Source organism: Phalaenopsis equestris, unplaced genomic scaffold (genome assembly GCF_001263595.1).
Source record: "Phalaenopsis equestris unplaced genomic scaffold, ASM126359v1 Scaffold000002, whole genome shotgun sequence".
NCBI classification, from domain to species: Eukaryota; Viridiplantae; Streptophyta; class Magnoliopsida; order Asparagales; family Orchidaceae; genus Phalaenopsis; species Phalaenopsis equestris.
Genome location: NW_018164444.1, coordinates 56,292,411 through 56,315,458, shown reverse-complemented (window position 1 = coordinate 56,315,458; position 23,048 = coordinate 56,292,411). Strand labels below are relative to the sequence as shown.

The 23,048-nt window shown below is 34.4% G+C and overlaps 1 protein-coding gene across 1 annotated transcript; it reads right to left on the bottom strand.

Moving 5' to 3' along the window:
• Nucleotides 1-808: 808 nt before the first annotated feature.
• Nucleotides 809-21,102, bottom strand: LOC110027982 (probable flavin-containing monooxygenase 1). The gene is made up of 5 exons (XM_020729660.1): nt 20,606-21,102; nt 19,538-19,775; nt 16,616-16,791; nt 9,142-9,500; nt 809-1,406 (listed from the first exon to the last, which is right to left on the bottom strand). Exons 1-5 carry the CDS (start codon nt 21,056-21,058, stop codon nt 1,064-1,066), a joined length of 1,569 nt encoding a protein of 522 aa, XP_020585319.1. The 5' UTR covers nt 21,059-21,102; the 3' UTR covers nt 809-1,063.
• Between the last annotated feature and the right edge of the window lie 1,946 nt (nt 21,103-23,048).

The window sequence follows — 23,048 nt, the reverse complement described above, 5'->3', positions numbered from 1 at the left end:
ACCTCTTCAAATATTTATTACAAGTACGTAATAAATCTTAATTCATCTACACTTCTCATGCACAATGAGGTCAAAAGTGTAAATGCAATTGAATGAACTCATCAAAATGTTTGACTTATAACACTACAAAATATACATAAATTATGTACTCTTAAGATGATGTTATTTATTAATAAACAATATATATTTTTTTCATGTAAAATTGTATATAAAAAGAAAATTTAGCCTTTGAAGTGCAATTTGGATATTAAACACGAATCTCAAAGCTTTTAAGAAATATTAAATCAAAATTAAATTTTCATTTATTTGATCACATTGGAGGGAAGCCAAGTATCTTTTAAACACGAATATGGTTAAATATGGCATCCGAGTTATATTGTGTTATAGGATGGCTAAGACCACTTGCTTTTGTCTAGCTCGCACTGCTCGCAAAGGTATCCTCACGAGCAATACTCGATTGAATATCACAACCAACATTAAGAGGGAAGATTTATTTAATTACAAGAGCGAATACAATTCAAAATCAATAGTTTGTCACAAGCATTTAAGGTAAATAAAATAATTGTTGAATAAAAAAATAATGAAATACATTAAAATCATGTCAATAAGATCCTTTTCTTTATGAATTTCACTATTTTATTCCTTCCCAAATTGCAAATGAGCCTTATGCAATAACTTCTATTTTGTGTAAAGGCATAAGATTCCTTAATCACTCTTTTAAAGCTAAAGAGACCACCACTATAGCAAAACTTACTAGACTTTGCACAAGGAAAGTGGAATCAACACAATGGGATTTTAATATTTGCCCTCATAATTTATAAAACTTGTACAAAAAGCACTGTAAAAAATAAGATAAGAAATGCTAGAGTTTAAGAGATTTAAACAAGTCATTTGGATGACTAATCATAGATACATACATACAAAATACACATATGCATACACATATACATAAGTATTTATTTAATCTTTACATATTCTCAACACACAAATCACCCACATCTACACACTCATCACCCCTATAACAACATTTACAAGTATGAACAAAATTCATTGCATGTCATTTCTACCCAACTCCTACATAATCCAAAGGGCCGTAAGGAAGGAACAAGTTCGCGAAAAACCCCTTCTTTCTTTTAGGATTGCAACCGATGTCCTTACAGAGTTGATCATTATAGCATATATGAATTGTACCGATGCTTGATCTTCTATAATACTTGTGTGAATATCTTTTCATGAACTTGTCCCATTCAATTATATCCTTCTCCATATTTTCTATGTTTGGAAGTTGAAATCCTCCGAGGAGATTAGCCAACCACCTCGCCCTCATCTCGGAAGTATAAAGGTTTGCAAGACTCTCCGAGTACCCTATCACTGCCAGTTGTGGTATCCTGGGATGAATGCATTCCCTATATGTGGAAATAATCAAAGAAATTTCATAAGTTAGTGAATTATGGAAATTTAAATACCTACCACATAATTTTTATGTATTTACATATATATCACCTAAACTTTCATATTTATATGTATAACCCATTTGTGTCATGAAGCTATGAATAAAAAAAATGTATTTAACTATAAGAAAAGTAAATAATAGTAATTTTTTTGTATGATGTTAAGAATTTGAGCGTTACGTATGTACAAGTGAAAGTTTAGGAATTAGATATATAAATACATAAGAATTGGTGGTATGTAAGTGAATGCCCCTAATAATACTATGAAATATATAAGTTGAACCAAAGCGAAGCTTATTATGTGATGTGAGTTGACTTCTGTAACCAAGGGCAAAAACATATACTCTTATAAGAATAAACAAAATGGAAAACAAGCTATGCTAAAATTTATCAACAAGCTTCTGATATTAATGAGTACTAATACTTACAAATTCAGCTAATCATGATACTTCTATTACAGCAGGGTTTCTTAAGCTTAAATTTAAGTTTCTGATATTACATATTTAATAAAATTGAATATGATTAGTTATTTTAAAAGTACATTATATTTTATATTAGTTATTACTTCATCTTGCCGAGACACATAAGAATATTATCCACACACATGCTATTATAATCTAGAGTTACCTTAAAGATTGAACTCACTCTCCCGAGCTACATCTCCTTTTAGTAACGAAGCTCTACTGAGAAAAAGCGAAAAAAGTATTCCATCCGTCTCCATGAAAAGATCTATGCAGTGCGCTTAACAAGAATAACAATTCTTGTAGGGAGGGAGAACCGAAGGCTAACCTTCCCGATTTTCGTATGACTATCTTTCCCATCCCAGGAGCAAGATCAGTAAGTTCGATTCTCCCTCTCGAGTCCAAACTTCACTTCTTACGTACTAATGTTTACAGTAGAGTTTTACCTTAGAATGGTAACCGTTGAAATTCAGAATAATGCAAAATATTTTTATTGATATGAAAGAGGGTATCAATAACCATTACATGAATCATAGAGTAGGAAAGACAATATAAAAGAAATAACAAGAAAAGAAATATATAAAACTTAATATCTTCAATTAATCAATTCATATTAATTATTTAGAGATAAAGAAAACAACATAAAATAAGAATGCTTAAAATAGGAAAAGAAATAAAGCCAATTCAAAAAAATAAATCTAAAATAGGAAAGGAAATAAAGTTTTATTAGGAAATAAATCTCATCCTCATTCCTTTTAATATGAATAAATTATTTCCTAATATAGGTTCTAATAGTAACTCAAATATTAAGTACTATTCACTTCTTAAAATATGAAAATTGATGAAAAAAATATATTAATTGATTTTTTATTTGAACATACCGGCTCAAATAAATGAGACTAGTAATAACAAATCAAAAATGTTTTCCAGAAAAGCATTAATCCCCAACCAAATTTTGTCCAAAAGAATAACAATTATCTTGGAACTAAATTATTGAAACATTGTGAGTTAAAAAACTAAATTGAACACAAGGAAAAAGTCTTCGATTAAAATGAACACGCTGAAAAAGTCTTGGGACCATCACAGCAATTAGTTTTTTAGCCTATTTTTTTCTTAAAAATTATGACTAGTTTTTATATGACAAAATATATTTGACAAAGGTAACTATTTACCCACACATTTAAATAAGATTATGAACAGAAGCTTTAGTAGCATAAGAAATAGTCATAAGATTATGAACAGAAGCTTTAGTAGCATAAGAAATAGTCATGCTTCTTCAAAGAGTGCGACTATAAGGATGACAGTATGGTTAAGGGTGTGATTTCAGTGAACAATATTTTTTAGCGTTGAAATTATGACCTTAGTATCATAAATTTTTGTATTGAAGAGACATTTCATAAAGGGATAAAAGAGAATGAGAGGAGCCAATTTTATGGAATATTAGAGCAATACTATAATGGGAGTAGGCATATCCTCTTTTTATTTTCCTTAAGGCATACACATACCTCTATGTGCCAGGCTTTAAACGCAAGACCTTGCGATAAGAAACGAAAGACCAAGCCTCTATGCGAGTTGGTGCATGTTGAAAAAGGAATAAACACATTACCGTAAGCATTATTTCATCAAATCATATTCAAGTCTTGTGAATAAATTTTGACAGATAAGAAAACAACTTTGGTTTTACTATGACCTATGCACGATCCAGCTGTTATTATGTACTAAAGAAAAACTTTAGTATCAAATAAGATCCTTCAACTGCACGAGGGAGAAGCATGCAGGATGTTCGAGGGAGAAGCATGCAGGATGTTCCACATAAGCCCAAACAACCCATATAATTCTCCTGTAAGGCTTCTTTCACCAGATGGGTATTCCTTAGCTAATTTTTACTGTTTGAGGAAATAGTTTATGTTGTTTAAATCACTCCTCGTGATCTCAAATATCTGACATGCATGAGAGATTCTTCAAGGAAAGTTTGATTTTGAATTTGTGAATCTTCAAGGAAAGTGATTTGATAAGGATAAGAAAGATTTGTTAAGGGGTTGTTTTTGAATTTGATAATCTTCAATGAATACTGTTCAATTTTGCACTCAATTCATCATTGGAATGAAAGAATCATCCTATCTCTCCCTACCCAGACACAACCCTGCTCTATATGTTCATTCCCCCTCTTCTCCTATCCTAGCTCGTGTTGTCCCCCTCACTTCTCTCTCTATCAAAAGGATCAAAGGTGGTTCTAACATCAAATCAAAGCAATAGCTATGAGGAGATTTACACAGGTTTACGAGGGAGAAGAAAATTCAGGAGGTTCCTCCGGGATTGTCAAACTAATCTCTCAAGAATTTTATTTTCACTTCCTGGACCACTTCGAACCCTAAAGAGCCAAATTATCATAATACTCCCAAACCCCACAAATAACCTTAGCCAAAATCTAGCAAGACAACTTGTCTAATTCCTGGTTAAGTTTCAACCATCTTTTACTTTTGGTTCAACATAGCCTCCCAATCTAGGACCAGGGGTACTGATAGGGTCGTCAATTAGGGTTCCCCCACCTTTCTCGACAGCGCGTCAGCTACCTTGTTCTCCGATCTTGGCAAGTACTAAATCTCAAAATCATACCTTAGTAGCTTGGACAATCATTTATGATGCACCTCGGTCACATTTGCTGCTCCAGGAGATACTTTAAACTCTTCTGATCTGTCCTGACCAAGAAATGTCGTCCCAATAAATAGGATCGTCCATTTCTGAATGGCCAAGACAATGGTCATCAATTTCCGCTCATATACTGACTTTAGCCTTGCTTTGGCTGTAAGAACATAGCTGAAGTAGTTGGCCGCTGATCTTGCAAGCATCCCTCTCCACATATGGTTTACTGTTCTGTCGTTCAAAGGCTTGTGTTGCTACTTCTCCCCAATTGAAGTTATCTTTCTTTAACTTTTCTGTCGGTGACCATGCTATCGTGTCATTTGTAGTAGCCGATGAGACCTAAGAATCCTCTCAACTCCTTCAAATTTATTGGTACTACCCAATCAACTATAGCCTCAAACTTAGATTGATCCACTGCTATGTCTGTTCTGGTCACCACATGTCCTAGGTACTTCACCTGCAACTGTGCAAAAGAATATTTCTTCAAGTTGGCATATAATTGGTGCTCCCTCAACGTCTCCAAAATTGTCCTTAAGTGCCCCATGTGCTTTACCTTTGTAAGATTGTAGATCATAATATCATCAAAGAAAATTAGAATAAATTTCCGAAAATAAGGTTGAAAAATCATATTCATGAGGGATTGAAATGTCGTTGGGGCATTGGGGAGGCCAAACGAAATCACTAAGAACTCATAATTTCTTTCATGTGTCATGAATGTTGTCTTGTGTACATCCGTCGAATTCATCCTGATCTGGTGGTACCCCGACTTTAGATCAATTTTTGAGAAAATAACTGCCCCACAAAGCTCATTGAATAACTCATCAATCATTGGAATAGGAAACTTGTCCAATACCATTTTCTTGTTCAAAGACTGATAGTCTACGCAGAATCTCCAACTACCATCATTTTTCTTAACCAATAGGACGAGGTTGGAAAAAGGGCTCACACTAGGCCTGATAATCCCAACCTCAGGCATCTATCGAATCAGCTTCTCTATCTTATCCTTTTGAATCTGGGGGTACCTGTAGGATCTGATGTATATGGAAGAAACACCCTCATTCAATGTAATACCATGTCCGTGCACCTTCCGAGGAGGTAACCAGCTTGGTTGTTGGAAAACATCAGTAAATTGTTATAGGAGCTGCTAGATCCCATATGGAAACTTTGTGAACTTTGAATCTCAAACCTCCTCAATTCTCTGCAACTCCACCAAGTAGCCCAGTCCTGCTCCCCAAATCGACCTGCTCATGGTTTTGAGCGATACAATGATTTTGTATAAGCCAGTATCTCCTCTCAGCACCACATTCCTGCCCTCCACTTGGAACTCTATCGTCAAGAACTTCCAGTCCACCTTCATCTCTCCCAATGTTCGTAACAACTTCATCCCCAAAATCATATATGTACTGCCCAAATCTAAAGGAAGTCTTCCACCACCTGTAGGCCATGTAGTATCAGCACCAGTCCCTTGTAAATTCCCCCACGTTTGTCCACCTTCCCCGTCCCCATAATGGCGCCAAAGCTCCCTGCAGTCACCATCTTCAACCCTAGGTTCTCCACAACCTGATTTGAGATAAAGATGTGTGGCTCCTCTATCCACCAACCCCACAATTGGTTGTTCCCAGATCCATCCCCTCAATCCTGGCGTGATTTAGGGAAAATCTCAGCACTAAATTGAAGGACACCTTCATCACATCCAAATGCAGATGCTCCTCCACTGCTTTATCTTATGAGTCTTCACTCTCTGTATCCTCCACTTAAACTAAAAGAACCCGAAGGGAGCGCTGGAACGGTGTCCTAGGGCGTATTTCACATCACGTAACACAATCATTTGGCTCTTTTGTCATACACTTCTGCATCTGTGAGGAGCTTAAAATTACCCCCGGGGAAGGGTATGAAACTCTTCTCCTTCGACGCCTCTTTCTGAAATGACACCGCCTGGTAGTTCGAAGTCGTGGTTGTCACGGTGCACTTGTAGAATCCCCCAGGGTTGCCGCATTTGCTCCTACATCATCTAGGCAAGCTCCATCATTTCCCTCAATCTACGTGGTCTCAAAGGGCGGATGGTCGTGTGTATATCGGGCTTCAAGTGTTTCAAGAAGTTCCCTTCTAAACCTACTGTAGAAATTCCGCTCAACAATCTGACAAAAGCTCGAACTTCTCTCAGCAGAGCATACAATTGCTCGTGTAGGTAATGACTCAGAAAAGTTCCATCAAGCAAACCTTAAACTCCTCCCATGAGTGTATTGGATACATTGCCTCCATCCACTGGAACCACGCTAAAGCCATACCCTCCAAGCATAATCCCGCTGCCAAGAGCTTCTCTTCCTTAGTCAACCCGTTGATCGCAAAATATTACTCCACCCGAAACACCGATCAACGTGCATCCTTCCCTTCGAAGATTGACATCTTTAGTTTCCTGACACTTGCATCTCCACCCCAACTTCCTCTTCCTCCGAAATTTCCCCCCATATATTTAGGGTGAAACTCCCTCCTACGGTCATAGGCATATCTCACTCCCGATTCTCTCCTTCCTCCATCATATTCTTTTGTGCCCCTTCCCCGTACCTTCTCCAATTTTCAGCCCATCCGCCTCCATCGGAAGTCTCTACTCCCCTTCTCTCGGAATCCTAGAAGGACGCTGTTGTCATAGAAGATGTTTTCTTCATCGTCTTCTCGCTCGATCTCCTTCCCCTTTGACCTAACCAAGGGCTCCGATCAACCCTTGGTTAGGGTTTACAGTTAGAGCGGTCGGCAAAGCCTTGGATTGCATCTCCATGAGCTTTTTCATCATCTCCCGCATCTCCCCCATGCCTTCAAATCCATCATTCATTCGACTTTCAATAGAAGAAAATTTGTCCTCTATGGTAGAACGCCTCTATTCCATTCCAGATCGAATTTGCTCGACCCCTCCTAGCACATCAATTTTCTTTGTTGTCATCCCACAAAGATCTATGCTCTGTTACCAATTTGATACGTCTCGACACCAAAATCAACGAACAAATCACGATGAAATTGCAATAGATACGTGGAAAGACACAAACAAGGGATATGCTCTAACAACAATCATAGGAAAAACACACAAGATACAAAAGATGATCTACTTTCGAGAGGTAGATCGGCTCTCTCACACCCTAGACGTCGTTATAAACAATATCAAAATAAGAAAACACAATAGGCACAAAACTAATACATAAAAAATAACAAATCTTAAGTTCCTCCCCTTAATAGAATCCTCCTAAAGCATTTGAAAATTTTCCTTTGAAACTCTCCTCTAAACTCTCCTCAAATTCTCCTACTTGAATATGTGATTATCGCCCGAGTGGAATCCAACCCTCCTTTCCTTCCTCTACGCCTTGCCCGGGTCCCTCCCCTTCCTCCCACAACACAAGACACCCCACAACACAAGACACCCCGCCTGTGAGTCGGCGGGAATGCAATCGGCCGGCCCGTTCTAAACCGGCTCTCACCTGAGTGTAACATCTACATCCCTGTAAACACCTTTGCAGCATTATCTGTAGGAGTCCTCTTCTTTTCTATAGACACTGCAAGAACTGCAGTCAAAGACAACCGTAGTTATCTACTTCTCTGCAAACTCCTCTGCAACATTATTTGCAGAAGTCTTCTGTCTACCAACAAACACCGCAAGAACTACAATCAAAGACAACTGCAGTACGGGATAAAAATTTCAAGTTCTACCTCACAATTTCTTCCTCACCCATTATTTGATGTTTTTCAAATCTAAGCTGAAACCATGTTTCAACTTGAGGGGAAGTGTTAGAAGTTATATTAGAAAATAATTTATTCCTATTAGAAGTTAAAAGGATTAAATTTATTTTTTAATATATTTTTATTTACTTTCCTATTTTAGATTTATTTTCTTGAATTGAATTTATTTACTTTACTATTTTATATTGTTTACTTTATCTCTAAATAATTAATATGAATTGATTAATTAGATATATTATTTGATATTTCTTTACTTTCATGTTAATTTTTATTTTATTTTTTATTCTTTCATATCAATAAAATTTTCCGCATTATTTTGAATTTCAAAAAAATAATTATATGGAAACTAAAAAGACAAAAAATGAAGAGTTGATACAAATATAACGTATATGAAGCAAATAACCATGCATGCCTGAGGATAAAGTGGTTATAGAAAAATCTAAGGAATATTTACATATGCAGCACACAATTCTTACGTATTTACATATCTCACACCTAAACTTTAATATTTACATACATATATAGCACTTTGGTGCTTTAAACCTATACAAGAAAAGGTGGATTTCACTTTTAAAAAATAGTAATAGTGTTATTTTTATGTGATATTAAAGATGTGAGTGCTATGTGTGTAAATATGAAAGTTAGGCGTGAGGCACATAAATACATAAGAATTGTGTGCTATGTAAATAAATGCCCAAAAAATTAAAAGTAAATTTAGAAGGATACAAGAACATAGCCTATGTTGTATTTATAGAGAGGTGGCTTGAGATCAATAATCGATGACTTCCAAATAACATTGAAAAAGACCTAATCTTATCATCACTAAAACCCTCTGTAATATAATAAAGCATTTTTTTTACCTGTAAAGAGGGACAGTAGAGTCCAGGCAACCAGCCATAAGATTTTGAAACATTGGGGATTCAAATATGTTGATAAGCTTCTGATCACCTTTGAAACCTGTGCAAAAGATAACCAAATCGGCCTTAATCGGCATCGAGTCGCCATCAACCATGATTCCCTCCTTACAGAACACAAAGTTCTTTGATTGTCTAAGCACAATGCTTCCGTCTTCTACTTTGTCATAGAATTTATCCGGTAATATGGCTACCAAACAAGTGGTCATGGCCTGGAAGAAGCTGTGATTTGGTACCATTCCATACTTCTTCATGGGAAGGATTCTCTTGTAGTAAACCTCGACAAATTTGGAAAATATCCATCTCTAAAATGGGACGCATATGTGAATTAGAAACACGTGTTCGTTGTTGGCGAAAAAAATTAGCTAATGACATTTGAAATTAAAATAAGATAAAAAAAGTAAGAACTTCGAGAAATTCTTATAATGAATTCCTTGTAGATGTTCTAATAGGTAGGCATTGAAAAAAATCTAGCAAATTAAATTTCATCAAAACATACGCAACCATAAGTCTTTATCAAATATTGAGACATTTTTATATTAAAAAAATAAAATGTAAATTCTTTTTGGGGCATTTACAAACATATCACAAAATTATTATGTGTTTACTCGTATAACACTAAAACTTCAATATTTACGTGCATAGTGCTCAAATCTTTAACATCACATCAAAAATATCAATAGTACTTACTTTTTAAAAGTGAAATACGCTTTTTCAAGCATAATTTTATGAACTGAAGTATATCAGTCATGCTGGTCGAGAAATTATCAAGCTCAATATGGTTACTGTTAACTTATTTCAATTTTCAATTTTATTCCTCTCACATAAACTCTAGTATTTATTTAGTTGGATATATAAGAACTTAGAACTAGGATATTTTAAGAGTTTCAGTGCTTAAGTTTTGAAATATTTTAAGTCAACTGTTATGGTCATTTTGATATATGAATAAAATTTTTTCACATGGTCTAATATTTTCAAGCATAATTTTTTATCTTAATAACGTTAATAGTAATAGAACATTTTATTTTACTGTCACTTGGTAAAAAAAAGGTTGAGCAGAATTTAAGGAAAACCAAGAGTGGAAAATTAATAGGGCTTGATAATATCCCAATTGAAGTGTGGAAATATTTAATATATTTGGGAGTTTCTTAGCTTACTAAACTCATTAACATTAATTTTAAAACTTATAAAGACGCTTGAGGAATGGAGGAAGAGTATTTTAGTCCTCATTTATAAGAATAAAGGGGATGTACAAGAATGTACAAATTATAGAGAATTTAAGTTGATGTGTCACACTTTAAAAGTATTGGAGGGAGTAATTGACCGTAGGTTAAGACGTGATACAAAAATTTCCCATAATCACTATGGAAGCTATGCATTTATTGAAAAGTTTAATGGAGAAACACAGAGAGAACAAGGAGGATCTACATATGAATTTTATTGATTTAGAAAACGCTTCCAATATAAGTTCTTTGAACAGTTCTAGAGAAGAAAAGTGTTGATATGATTTATATTCAAGTCCTTAAAGAAATGTATACCAGAGTTGTTGAAAAAGAATTGACCAAGTATTTTCCTATTTAAGTTGGATTCCATCAGAAATCGGCTTTAAGCCCATTTCTTTTTGTTTTACTTATGGATGCTCTTACCAACAAATATAGTACCTTGGTGTATGTTTTTTGGTACCTTGGTGTATGTTTTTTGGTGTATGTTTTTTGGTGATGATATCCTTGTTGTGGATAAGACTAGAGAAAGAGTTTGGGAAAAAATTGACTTATGTAGGTCTATATTAGAGTTAAAAGGCCTTCGTTTGAGTAGATCTAAGACTGAATACATGGAATATAATTTTAGTAAAATAGCTCTAATGAAAAATTTATAACAATGGGTGATCAAATCATGAAAGGAGTGAACATTTTAGATATCCCAGGTCTATTGTTCAAAGTGATGGTGATATAGATGGGGACGTTATTAGTAGAATTCAAGTTGGTTGAAGTGGAGGAATGCATCGTCTATTGTGTGATAGAAAAGTTCCGCTTAGACTAGAAGGAAAATTTTATAAAATGGTAGCAAGACCTACCATGCTCTATGGCGCATAATGTTGGCCTTTAAAAGGGAAGCATAAAACAAAATTAAGTGTTATTGAGATGAGAATGCTTTGGTAGAGAAGTGGCTTGACACTTAGAGACAAAATGAGAAATGAATGTATTCGTGATATGGCTGTTGTAGCTCCAGTGGCGGACAAGAATAGAGAGTCGTCTTAGATGGTTTGGTCATATTAAACGTCGACCATTTGATGATCCCGTTATGATAATAGATGCTTTAGATTCAACTATGTTAAAAAATGTAGAGTAAGACCATAAAAAACTTGGGCATATTGTATAAAAAATGAATTTAATCTATTAGAATTAAATGAAAATATGTCACTCAATAAGATGCAATGGAGAAAAAGAATTCATGTAGACAACCCCACTTAGTAGAATAAAGGCTTGTTGTTGTTATTGTCTATGCATTTCGTGACACTTTATATATTTTAGTGAGGATATATAGACCCAATAGAAATGCTATAAAACATTATAAGCTTCAAAATAATATGTTAGAATCAATTAAAATTTAAACTATGATAAAAAATGTTGTTATTGTCTCAATGAAGCCTATGTCACCAATGCTTCTAATAATAAATCAAGTGAAGCAATTAAAATTTAACCATACCAAAGAGTGTTATTAGAAAATAAAAAAAGCATTTTACGTTGACACAAACTTCAAATCTTCGACATACTCAACCAATGAGAACCAATCTCTTTGATTGATTAAAAAAATTCACTAACCAAAGAAAAAAAATTCTTGAATTTGTAATGCCTTTAATTGTAACTCGAGCAAAAAAACTAGTTAGTTAACAAGCCTATAGTCGAGAAGTAGAAATGATAGGGATTTCAGAGCCATTGATACCTCACTAATGTGAGAGAACCAATGGAGCAAACCCCACCAAACAAGCCAGATAGTTAGATTGATGTTCCAAGTCTTCACAACTTTGGCAAGCCTTAATAATGCAAAGCAAAAAAAAAAAAAAAAAAAAAAAACTTTTACATGATATACGGAGTTAATAATTGGATTGAAGACATCATTCCAATAGAGTCTCAACTAGTCTGATATTCATACTTTGATGATTGATTAAATTGGAACAAAATCATAACTTAAAAGAGGAAATAACAAAATCAAGCTCCCAGTTACAAGAAAAATATTTTGAACCATATTCTTATCTAGATGATGAGTTTAATAATCAAAGGGGCTCACCTTTAAAATCAATCTCTTAAACAAAAAGATAAGCATTTAAAAACTCACCCGAATGATGGGTTTGGTAATCAAATTATCATAATCATGGGGTTATTTTGAAGTCAAGCACTCGACAACCAAAGCATGACAGATACAATTAATGCCAATCATGACTAGATTTCGACATTCATCATAAAAATGCTCTTAAACAACAAGTTAATAAATGCACACCTATAATGGACATAATTAAAGAAAAATCAAAATTAGAGGGAAATACATCCACATTCTAGTCCTCTTCTTAAAAAGATTAATGAAAAAAATATATAAAAACTAGAATTCATCTAATAATAAAGCGTTTCATGCTCAAAGTAGCTATCCATTTTCACAATAATTTGCAAAGAATTAAATATAATGGTTGGACCTAAGCTCACAATGAGTTAATGTAACATCAAGGAATTTATATCACACTTAAATAGTCTCACACGAATAAAAATGTGGCATGTACCAACAAACTGGAACATTAGCTTGATTAAAATGATGTCGTTACATATACATATATATAATACAAACTTAATTTTTTCTTACCGAAGTTTGTTCAGATCGATCTTCCTCTAGCTCACACATTTTGCCACCTTTTATTCCTTTTCAAGTCTTATATAATAATATATATATATATATATTAGATTTTACTTTTGTGAGAGTTTGGTCGGCCCTAAGTTGTGCACAAGAGACCGCAACTTTGTCCACTGTGCACTAGGGTGCTTCTTCCTGTTCACGAGAGTTATGGATCGAAAGCCTAGCTTCAGCTCTCTATCCCACACAAACGCACAAACTGAACGCTTCCTCCTCGATGATGTTTCTTCCTCTCCACTTCTTAGCTGGTAGGCTAGGGTACGGGCTCTCTTCCACTGCTCTCCTCCTTCGCACCGAACATCTTAAAGTAACCTTCAATTTTTCTAATTCCTCGACTTATCCCCCCCTATTCGAAGAAAAATTATTACATCAAGACTCCACATGCAGAGCAGTTTGCGGAGTCCAATATTGCGCTGACACGTGGAAGGCCGACCTATTTACATAAAAAAAATAAAAAAATAATGAATACGTACGAACCGGCTCGACCGATGCATTATAGAAATATTCTATCGCATAAAAATATTCTCCCGCGTTATTTTAAATATTTTCCACGTTATTCATGTGTTATTGATGCGTTATTGAGGATATAGGAATATTCCCTCACTCAATAACACAGAATAACACACTAATAACACATAATAACACAGTTATACATTTTCTAGCCCGCGGTAGAACACGTGGGGAATATTCCATGCGTGTTATACCGCGGGCTAGGGGAGTGTTATAAGGCAACTGTATAACACGTAGGGCAGCATTATAACTCGCGGTATAACACGCAGAGAATATTCCCCACGTGTTATACCACGGGCTAGATAGTGTATAATTATGTTATTATGTGTGTTATTATATGTTAATAGTTTGTTATAGAACAAAAATAATTTATTTAGATGTCATAATTTATATTTATTAATAAATTATAGTTATTTAAAGTGTTATTAATAAATATCCTGTGTTATAGGAATATTCTCTCGCGTTATTTTGAATATTTTTTGCGTTATTTCATGCGTTATTTAATGTTTTATTGATATGTTATTCACATGTTATTGATGTGTTATTCAGAATAACACGAGAGAATATTTTTATAACATGGCGACAAGAATAAATAATGCAAAAAATATTTGCTTAGGCTCTGTAACGCATCGGTAGGGCCGGGTCGCGCGTTTTCACTTTTTTTTTCATTTTTTTATGTAAGTGAGTCGGTCTTCCATTTGTCAACATGAGATTAGACTTCGCAAGCAACTCTGCATGTGAAGTCCTATTCAAATCTTCATTTTCTCTCCTCCCTCATCGATTCTGCTCCCCCTGTACAACTATCTGACTCATCGCTTCTTATCCTAGTCTGTTTGACACTTTCAATTCCTCTCTCGGTTAATAAAAAAAGGGGGACGTTACATAATCCTTGCTCTCTAAGAGCTTATTTGAAACATTTTTTTTAACAATATGCTTTTATTGTATTTTAACATGTTTTTATATATTATTTTTAAAAACAATTCAACTTAATTTTAAAAACACTAAAAAATAAAGTTTAATTATTTTGAGCATTTAAAAAAAGGTTGCTTTTTTCTTAAGATGCCAAATATATTTTATTTCAAATCAAAACATAAAATATAAATATGAAATAAAAAAATAAAAAATCCAAAAAAAAAATTATCAAACAATCCTTAAGTCAACCAGAAGCTACCATTAGCAACACCAAATATAACTTGACATGGCGACCATGAACAACTGAGTAACAGTTTTAATTATGGTTTTGAAAAGTTAATTGGACTAGCTGGTCTGATTGGTTCAATCGTGAACAGGTTATGTCTGGCTCGGTCTAGCCAAAGAACTTATCTCGCATTGAACTTACATGACCTAGATTGAAACTCCAGTTTGGCCAAAAAATCGGAGAACCATGCCTGGTTTCTAAGGACTGTGCGGGTCAGAATTTCTACCATCTAGTGGCTGCAATTTACATTCGTGGTAAAAACAGTGAACTTCGTAACTAGAAAAACCTATTCAGGCTTCAGCAATCGCTCCTTTCGTTGTTCGATCATTGGTTGCTCACTGTCAGTTCGCCAACAATTTTGATCGTTGCTCGCTCGTTGTCCGTGCACCAACCAAAGGCATATGATGTTGCTTGAGTTTTTGTGGTGATTCAAAGATCTACACTCTTCTCAAGCAATGGTGTTGGAATAGCTTGGATGGTCCTTGCCTTTTAAGGTAATTGCTACTTCTTTTAGTCACTAGTAGAGAATTGGTTCGTAGATATGCTTTTTTATGGAACAAAGAGGAATCAGAGCTTTTAATTCCCCACTTTTCTATATCTTCAAGTAACCATAAATGTATAGATTCTTGCAATTTAGTGGAAGGTGAAATCTGTATTGGTTTAAGTTACCTATTGATCCATATATTGATATACCAAAGGATGATGGTGGCCTAAACTCCATACTATGTATAAGTACATGAGTAAGACTTCACCCTCCAAAGAAAACTCATTTTTTTACTAGCTAGTTTGCATATGCTTTCTCATTTTTGTTTGATTGTAATTTTCTTTTTTTATTTTTAGAATTTTCATGGGGAGAATCATATTTTTTACAAAAAAGAACTATCAGAAAATAAAAAAAATGAGTTTTTCATACATGTCATTGAATTCTTATACATTTATTTATCTGAACTCTAAATTTGTCTTGGTTTAATTTTAGGTGTTCAATGATATGTGTATGGATATACCAAATGATGATGGCGACTTGAACTCCATGTTCAATATAAGTACATGATTAATACTTCACCCTCCAAAGAAAACTCATTTGCCTATGAGCTAATTTACGTCTGATTTCTCATTTTTATTTGGTTGTAATTTTCTTTTTTGTTTTTTAGAAATTTCATACACAGGCCAAAACATTCCCATTTACATACATAACACTCAAATCTTTAATATCACATAAAAAATAACATTATTTTTATTTTTTTCAGTGAAATACACTTTTTCATGCATAGATATAAAAAGTAGGTCAGCAGTTTTATTTTTAATTAATATTTTCATTTACTATATCATCCGATTCAACCCATTGTTCGACCACGGTCGAACCAATGAACATTGAATATTTCCTTATTTTGGTTTGATGTCCGGTACGGTTTTCACAATCTTGGTTTTAATAACTAAGTCCATGAAACTTAGTTGATGAACTCTCCAATTTATTAAGGAATAGTGAAGCCTTGTATTTCATTCTATGGTAGTGAGAGTTGTTCAATGGGAAAATGTCTTGTGATTTTTCATCATTGGGTTTTCGATGTAAAAACTCTCATATTTTTCCCTTTTGTTTCATTCGTCTGATTGGGCATCCATTGAAATATGACAAAAAATCATTGATCAATATTTACTCATGACAAACGACAACTATAAATCTAAAACTCAAAATCCAATAGTATATAGGGATTTTAAGAAGCCATCATGACTACTGTTATGCGAGATTTTAGAAAAAGATCATATAAGATGATTATGTCTAGTACTTTTTGTTGTATGACTCGTTCATTTTACCAGTGGAGATAGAAAAATGGCCAAAAGGTATAGCATGATTCCTTCATTTGGCTTGTGAAGAAGCAACTCGGAGAAGCGATTCTCATAGAAGTAACTAGTGGAAAAGCCCCAAGCAGTAAAGTCAGGTATGATCCACCTCTTTGTCCGAAAGAGCATAGTACATGGGTGTTCTGTTCCTAGAAGCATAAAATTTATAAAAAATTAATGTCATATTAACTTTGTAATTAATAAAATAAATATTGGTCTAAATAACAAATTAGTTCAGAAAAAAAAAATAATCCTGCGACTTTCTAGTTGTTCTTGTAGATATGAGTAAAACTATCCAAGAAGATCAAAATGTTTTGAATTTCTCATAAATATAAGGTAAAATGACTTAATTTATGTATGCTCGGATTATATATGTCACTAATTGATCAAACACAATTTTTTTAAATAATTGAATGCATGTGACATTATATTAAATATTTAAATAAATTTAATTTATATTACATTCAAAAGTTAAATATTAGAACCAGAACTTTAAGAGAAATCAATAGCTGAAGGAATTAAAAATTCTAAAAATGTCAAAATTAAAAGTCTATGAAACTTCATCTAACATTTTCAGCAACATTTAAATTTTTATTGTATAAATGTAAGAAAAATAAGAAAAAAAAAAGTCATATCATTAAGAATAGACTTAATGAAAATGAGGAAATATTATATATTTCAGCTTATGATAGAGTTCTTGGAAGCCAAACAAAGCCAAACAATCCACTTTCTTAGTAATATGCAAATAAAATCATTCAACGGTATGCGTGCTACATGACCACAAAAAGATTAATTGAGAGATTAAGTATATTTTATTCAATATATTAAGTTATTTAAAATAATATATGTGAATAAATTAATCACCAGTTTATTAGACTGACATCTAAACTTTCAATACGTCAGGATACTACGCTTATGCATTTTATTCTCACTTATTATTTTCTCTTCATTTGCATAATTTTTCTTTAGATATGATAAAACTAATATCAGTGTATTGCAACTTTTCAAATCGAGGTGATCTTATTTCTATTATATTTAATTAAAATATATAAATATTTGTTTTGTCTTCCATAAAACTCATAACAAATTGTTCGTGTTTGGGTAAAGTAAATAAAACAGTTAATAACTAGTATACAAAGAGTACTTATGTTTTAATTTACGAATTATCTATATGTAAATACAATTAAGGGTGCATTTAGGACAGCTTTTCTCTCACTTTCTGTTTTGTAAAGCAGTTGAGATAGTGCTTGGCAGCCCACTTTTTAACCGCTTAAAATCCTGTTCCCAAAACCTTATAAAAGCGAAAGGCGGGGTTGAGCTGCGTTCCGTGAAAAGGATCAGAGCAGGAGTGGTTAACTACAGCACTGCCCCTTTACATTTCTAATATTTTCCTGGTTTATCTGCGATAATACACTTCCTTCTTTGCACCTTCTTCCGTCTTCTCTACAAGCATCGCGTGTTAGGGATTCTGTGGCATGCCAGTTGAGCAGATTTTCTCTTATGTATTCCTACCTTTGAATAGAATGTATGTATCTCTTTAATCCTTTTTTTGGGTACACGAAGGAACTTTTCGGTGCTTTGTTTTCGGTTTTCTTCTCTATTATCCGAATTTTTGAAATCCAGTCTTTTGTGAAAGAACTTATTTGATTATCGGTTTAAGGTGTGCATTCGATGCTATTTTGGGTTTTGATTCCATGCTATCTCATTAGAATCTACGGATAGATTTTTTTTTCTTTATTTTTTGGGCTTATTGTGGATATGGGTTGAGGTGCATGTAATATTAAAAGTTTAGGTGTAAGCTTTGCAAATTTATAAGAATTGTGTTCTCGGCATGTCAGTTCAGAAGAAATGTGTGCTCTGTATGCATATTTTTTTGTCATGTGCTTGGGGTCGGTTGTCGTGGTTGGGGTTGCTCTGAATTTGGTTCTATTTGCAGGATGGCTATGATTTTGGGGGTTATATGGTGTGCAATCCTATTATGTAAGTAGAATTCATGTTTTGGTAATTTGTTTTGGGATTGCTTGAGTCTTGTTCTGAATTTGGGCGGTGATGCTGTTCATAGAGAATTTGTCACGTGTAATTTTTGTTCGCATTTTCTGTGAGAAAAGGAGTGGCATATTTTTTTATACTTAATATGTTTAGAGTGCTAATTTATGTCAATAGTAAGTTGTTGATATTCTATTTCAAAGAGTAGCAGCCGCCTCAAACACACTTTAAGAGTCTGTTTGGGGGAGCTATAGCTTTTTAAAGAAGTAATTGTGAACCTACTAAAGAAAAAACTGTTGTTCAAAAACTTGTTGTGGCTATTACAAAAGAACTTTTTTTCTGAAAAAGTCAGACCGTAACTTTGTAGCAACCATCGCAGGTAGCCAGGCTGGTGGAAAAATACAGTTTTTAGCTACAGCTTTTTGAGAACGCAGACAAAACACAATTTTGTCAAATAGAAAAAAGTGTGATGTAGTTCCGTACCGCCGCCCCAAACGCACCATAAGTCAAACTATTTCAATTACAATATTATCTTATTTAAGGAAAATTTACACATACCGCTCAATTCCTACCTATTTGCATATCTAACACCTAATCTTCAATATTTACATATATGTCACCTTACCTATGCACAAAAAAGATGTATCCCACTTTTTAAAAGTCAAAATAGTGGTATTTTTTATGTGATGTGAAAGATATTGGTGGTATAAATGCAGAAAGTAAGGATTACGTGTTAGATATGTAAATACATAGGAATTGGGTGGTATGTACTGACACAAATACAAGCCCGATGCTCGCTATGTCGGATCCCTTTGGTAGCCTGATTTGAACAAATGTAGAACCCTAAGGTTACTGATGATGATGATGGTGACAAAGATGACAACAGAGGATGAGATGGAGGAGACATACCATTGATATCAGAACATTCAGCGGCAACATCAAGTGCGGATTTAAGGCAACCAATGATAACAACACGCTTTCCTTCTACGAGCTCAGTGGCTGCTGCACGACCCATTCTTGCTATGTCCATGGAGTGGATAACCATGCCATCAAAGACCTCTGGGCCTTGGTTATTTGGGAAACTAGGAATATTTGGAAGATCACAGAATCTACCCAAGCAGAGCACCACAAAGTCCATCATATGAACCTGCCATATGATTTTATCAAAACTTAAACTATTTGTTGATATGTATAATTCACATATTTACAGATAGGGAGCACAAAGTAAACATATCAATTGATCAAGTTCTCTTTTGACAGGAAAAGGCTTGACTAATTGTTTATAGTCAAATTTGAACACACACAAAGTGAAAAATATTGATTGTTGGTAAATTGCAAAGTTTGAAATGATAATGTAAAGAAGTGATGTTAAGTAAAGAGCTATAATCAAACATAAAGAGGCAAGCACAATAGAAATATAGACAGCAAGAAATATTTACTGCTGGTAGCTGAAGCAGTGAAGCTGGTGAAATGAAGTCTATAATTCTCACAACAAATTTCAAAAACCTTACTTTGCCCACAACAACTTCATAACTAATTTAATATAAAAGTGAATCCATCCCCAGCTAACCCTAAATTACAAGATTAAAGTTATGAATTTTAAGTTTAAACATTTCCATGCATCATGTATTGATAGAGAATTTATAAATTGAGATAGCTCATTTTTTTAATATCTAAATAATGTTTTACTAAGTCAGAAAATCAACATTAAATCAACAAAAAAAATAATAAAAAACAAGCACTTTTCCATGCACCATCTTACAGTAAACAACTTTAATCAGATTTAAAATTTTTTTTTTTTTTTAATCAGCAGCCAAAAAAAAAATTGGCGCTCAACCATAAGAAGAGCATCTCATCAAAAAATTTTATGATTAATCATGATCATATACACTAATCACTTACTTAAGGGCCTCTAAACACGATTTCTTACATAAAAAACCTAATTAAGTGCTTGTAAACCCTAGAGATATTACAAACCTCGACTGAACCATCCTCAGCTCGCTGCACGGTGACACGCCAAACTCCCGGACCACCGCTGGCACCGGCAAAGGCTTGTCCGATCCCACCCCACTGCTTCCATCCTACCATCTCCTCCTCCGCTACGCCGACATAGTCCAATCCCACCACCTTCTCCCTGAGCCTCACATACCGGAGAAGATCAAACTGGCGGGCGTAATCTCCAATGTACCTCATAACCTCCGTGTGATGGGGCATTCCGTTGACCGTCTCAGGCCAGGGGAAGTCGGAGAAGCAGTAAGCTGATGTTGGCGATTGGAGACGAGTTGAATCAAGGGTGTTCTTGGCCCAAACGCCTCCGATGGAGTCGTCGGCCTCGAAGATCACCGGATGGAAACCCTTGTTGAGAAGGTATTTACAGGTAACCAGGCCGCTGATTCCGGCGCCTACCACGCACACCCTCTTCTCCCCCATTTTTAAGCACAGTGGATCGAACTCCCCATCTCGGGCATGCTCTGCACCACTAATAATTGTTCAGTTCGGATACGTAATAGTAAAGAGCATAATATATTTGTCTGAAAGTGATTTTTCAGAATAAAATAAAACAAAAAACTTTATTTGATTATACTTATTTTAAAAATGAATTAATATTAGTTTATTAATATATATAAATAGAAATATTTTTTATCTGTAAATATTTAATTTATACAAGCATTCATTTGCTGATGTAATTTAAATAATAATATATTTGTTTAGTTATGTACTTATAAGTATATAACAACCCGAATAGTGTGTAAAATAAGAAGAGATATAGAGAGAGTAACAAATAATGATGAATAGTGTCTCTAAGATTTTTTCTACATCTCAATTACAAATAGCATTCTTCAATTTATAGGAAAATGATTATTATAAAATAACAATAATAACTCTAGTCCTATGCAGTTGAGAAGAGATGGCCGAGTAGATTGGAGCGTGTGGTCGAGTTGAATGAAGTTGGTGGTTGAGCCGAATGGAGCGGGTCGGGCTGAAACGGTGGGTTGGGTCGAAATGAACCGGTCTGGCTCAATGGAGCAGCTCAGCTGAACAGAGCTGGTCGGGTCGAACGGAGCTAGTCGGTCAAACGGAACTAATCGGTCGAATAGACCCAGTTGGGCCAACTAGAGCTGGTGGTGGGGCTATTAATAATCCAATTTGAAGATGAGCTAGGGTTAGCTCAAATGTATTGAGTGCGGCTCAAAATTGGCTTGTGGCTCGCTATATTTGATTTTGAGCCAACTTGACTCAAAATTGATTGAGAGCGAACTGGCCAAACTAACCGAGCTAGGCCGGCTACAGCTGGTGGTAGGGCAGTTAACAATCTGATTTCAAGCGGAGCTAAGGTCGGCTCAAAATTAGCTCATGGCTTGTTATATTTGATTTCGAGCCAGCTCAGCTCAAAATTGATGCGAGCTCAGTTTAACTCGAAATCAAAACAAGCTGGCTTAAATTGAGTTATGTAGATCAGTTCGAGCTAAAATATGGTTCAGTCCTACTCCAAATGGAAACAAGTTTGACTCATATTGAGTTATTTGTCTCCGCTCTAGCTTGAAACTGGCTCATGCCTCATTATAACCAATTTTAATTAGCATTACTATTATTATTATTATTATTATAGTAAAAAATGCTACATGCAGGTATCAAGCCAGTTTGAGCTGATCAATATACGACTCAAAATTGGCTAAAAACTCATAGCTCAACTTCTTTATTTTGATCCAATCTTGATTCAAGTCAAAATTTATATTAATTTTCGAGTGATCAAAGATCTTCGAGATAAATTCACAGCCCTAGTTGGTGGCCATGTATAATGGAGCTAGCGGCAGAGTCGAAAGGAGCTAGCCTGGCCAAGCCAACTGAAGGATTGGAGAGGGTCGAATTGAGCATTTTCCTTAGACGAGCTTAACTTCTTAAACTATGAATAAGAATTTATGTAATTCTCTTATCAATAAACGGATGATGAATATGAAACTAAAATCATTCCTCTCTATAAGACAACATTACTTTCCCTAAAAACAAGTTAAAGTTTTGTTTTAATCAACAATGAGTGGGGTATCACTGTTCATCTACTGGGGCTCATAGCTCTCTCCTATAGAATTTCATCCTAGGGCCATTTTATCTCACCTTCAGAGAGTAATTCCATAGATCACCAATTCGTCACTGTTTCAATTGACTTGGTATTATAATAAGAGTTCTATAAGTGCTACCAATGAAAAGAGTTTCCTCTTTTTGTGTGGTTAGACTGAGTACTTCCTTTTAGTATGATGATTATATAAAAGTCGAGTGCTTTAAGGATAATCTGTTGGCTGTAACTCTCCTACAAGGAGTATTCATCAAAAAAAATTTTCCTTATCTATGTTGAAATCTCGTCTTCTTTTACCATCAGTTAACTTAATTCATTCTTTATTTGGTTGAGTTATTTTTTAGAAAG

What these genes read in the sequence shown, in the direction of transcription:
- LOC110027982 (XM_020729660.1), bottom strand. Translation starts at nt 21,058, where the DNA reads ATGGGGGAGAAGAGGGTGTGCGTGGTAGGCGCCGGAATCAGCGGCCTG. An exon ending in TGAATGTTCTGATATCAATG is followed by an intron (nt 16,792 to 19,537) that starts GTATGTCTCCTC and finishes TTATGCTTCTAG; the next exon opens with GAACAGAACACCCATGTACT. An exon ending in TCTACTGTCCCTCTTTACAG is followed by an intron (nt 1,407 to 9,141) that starts GTAAAAAAAATG and finishes TTCCACATATAG; the next exon opens with GGAATGCATTCATCCCAGGA.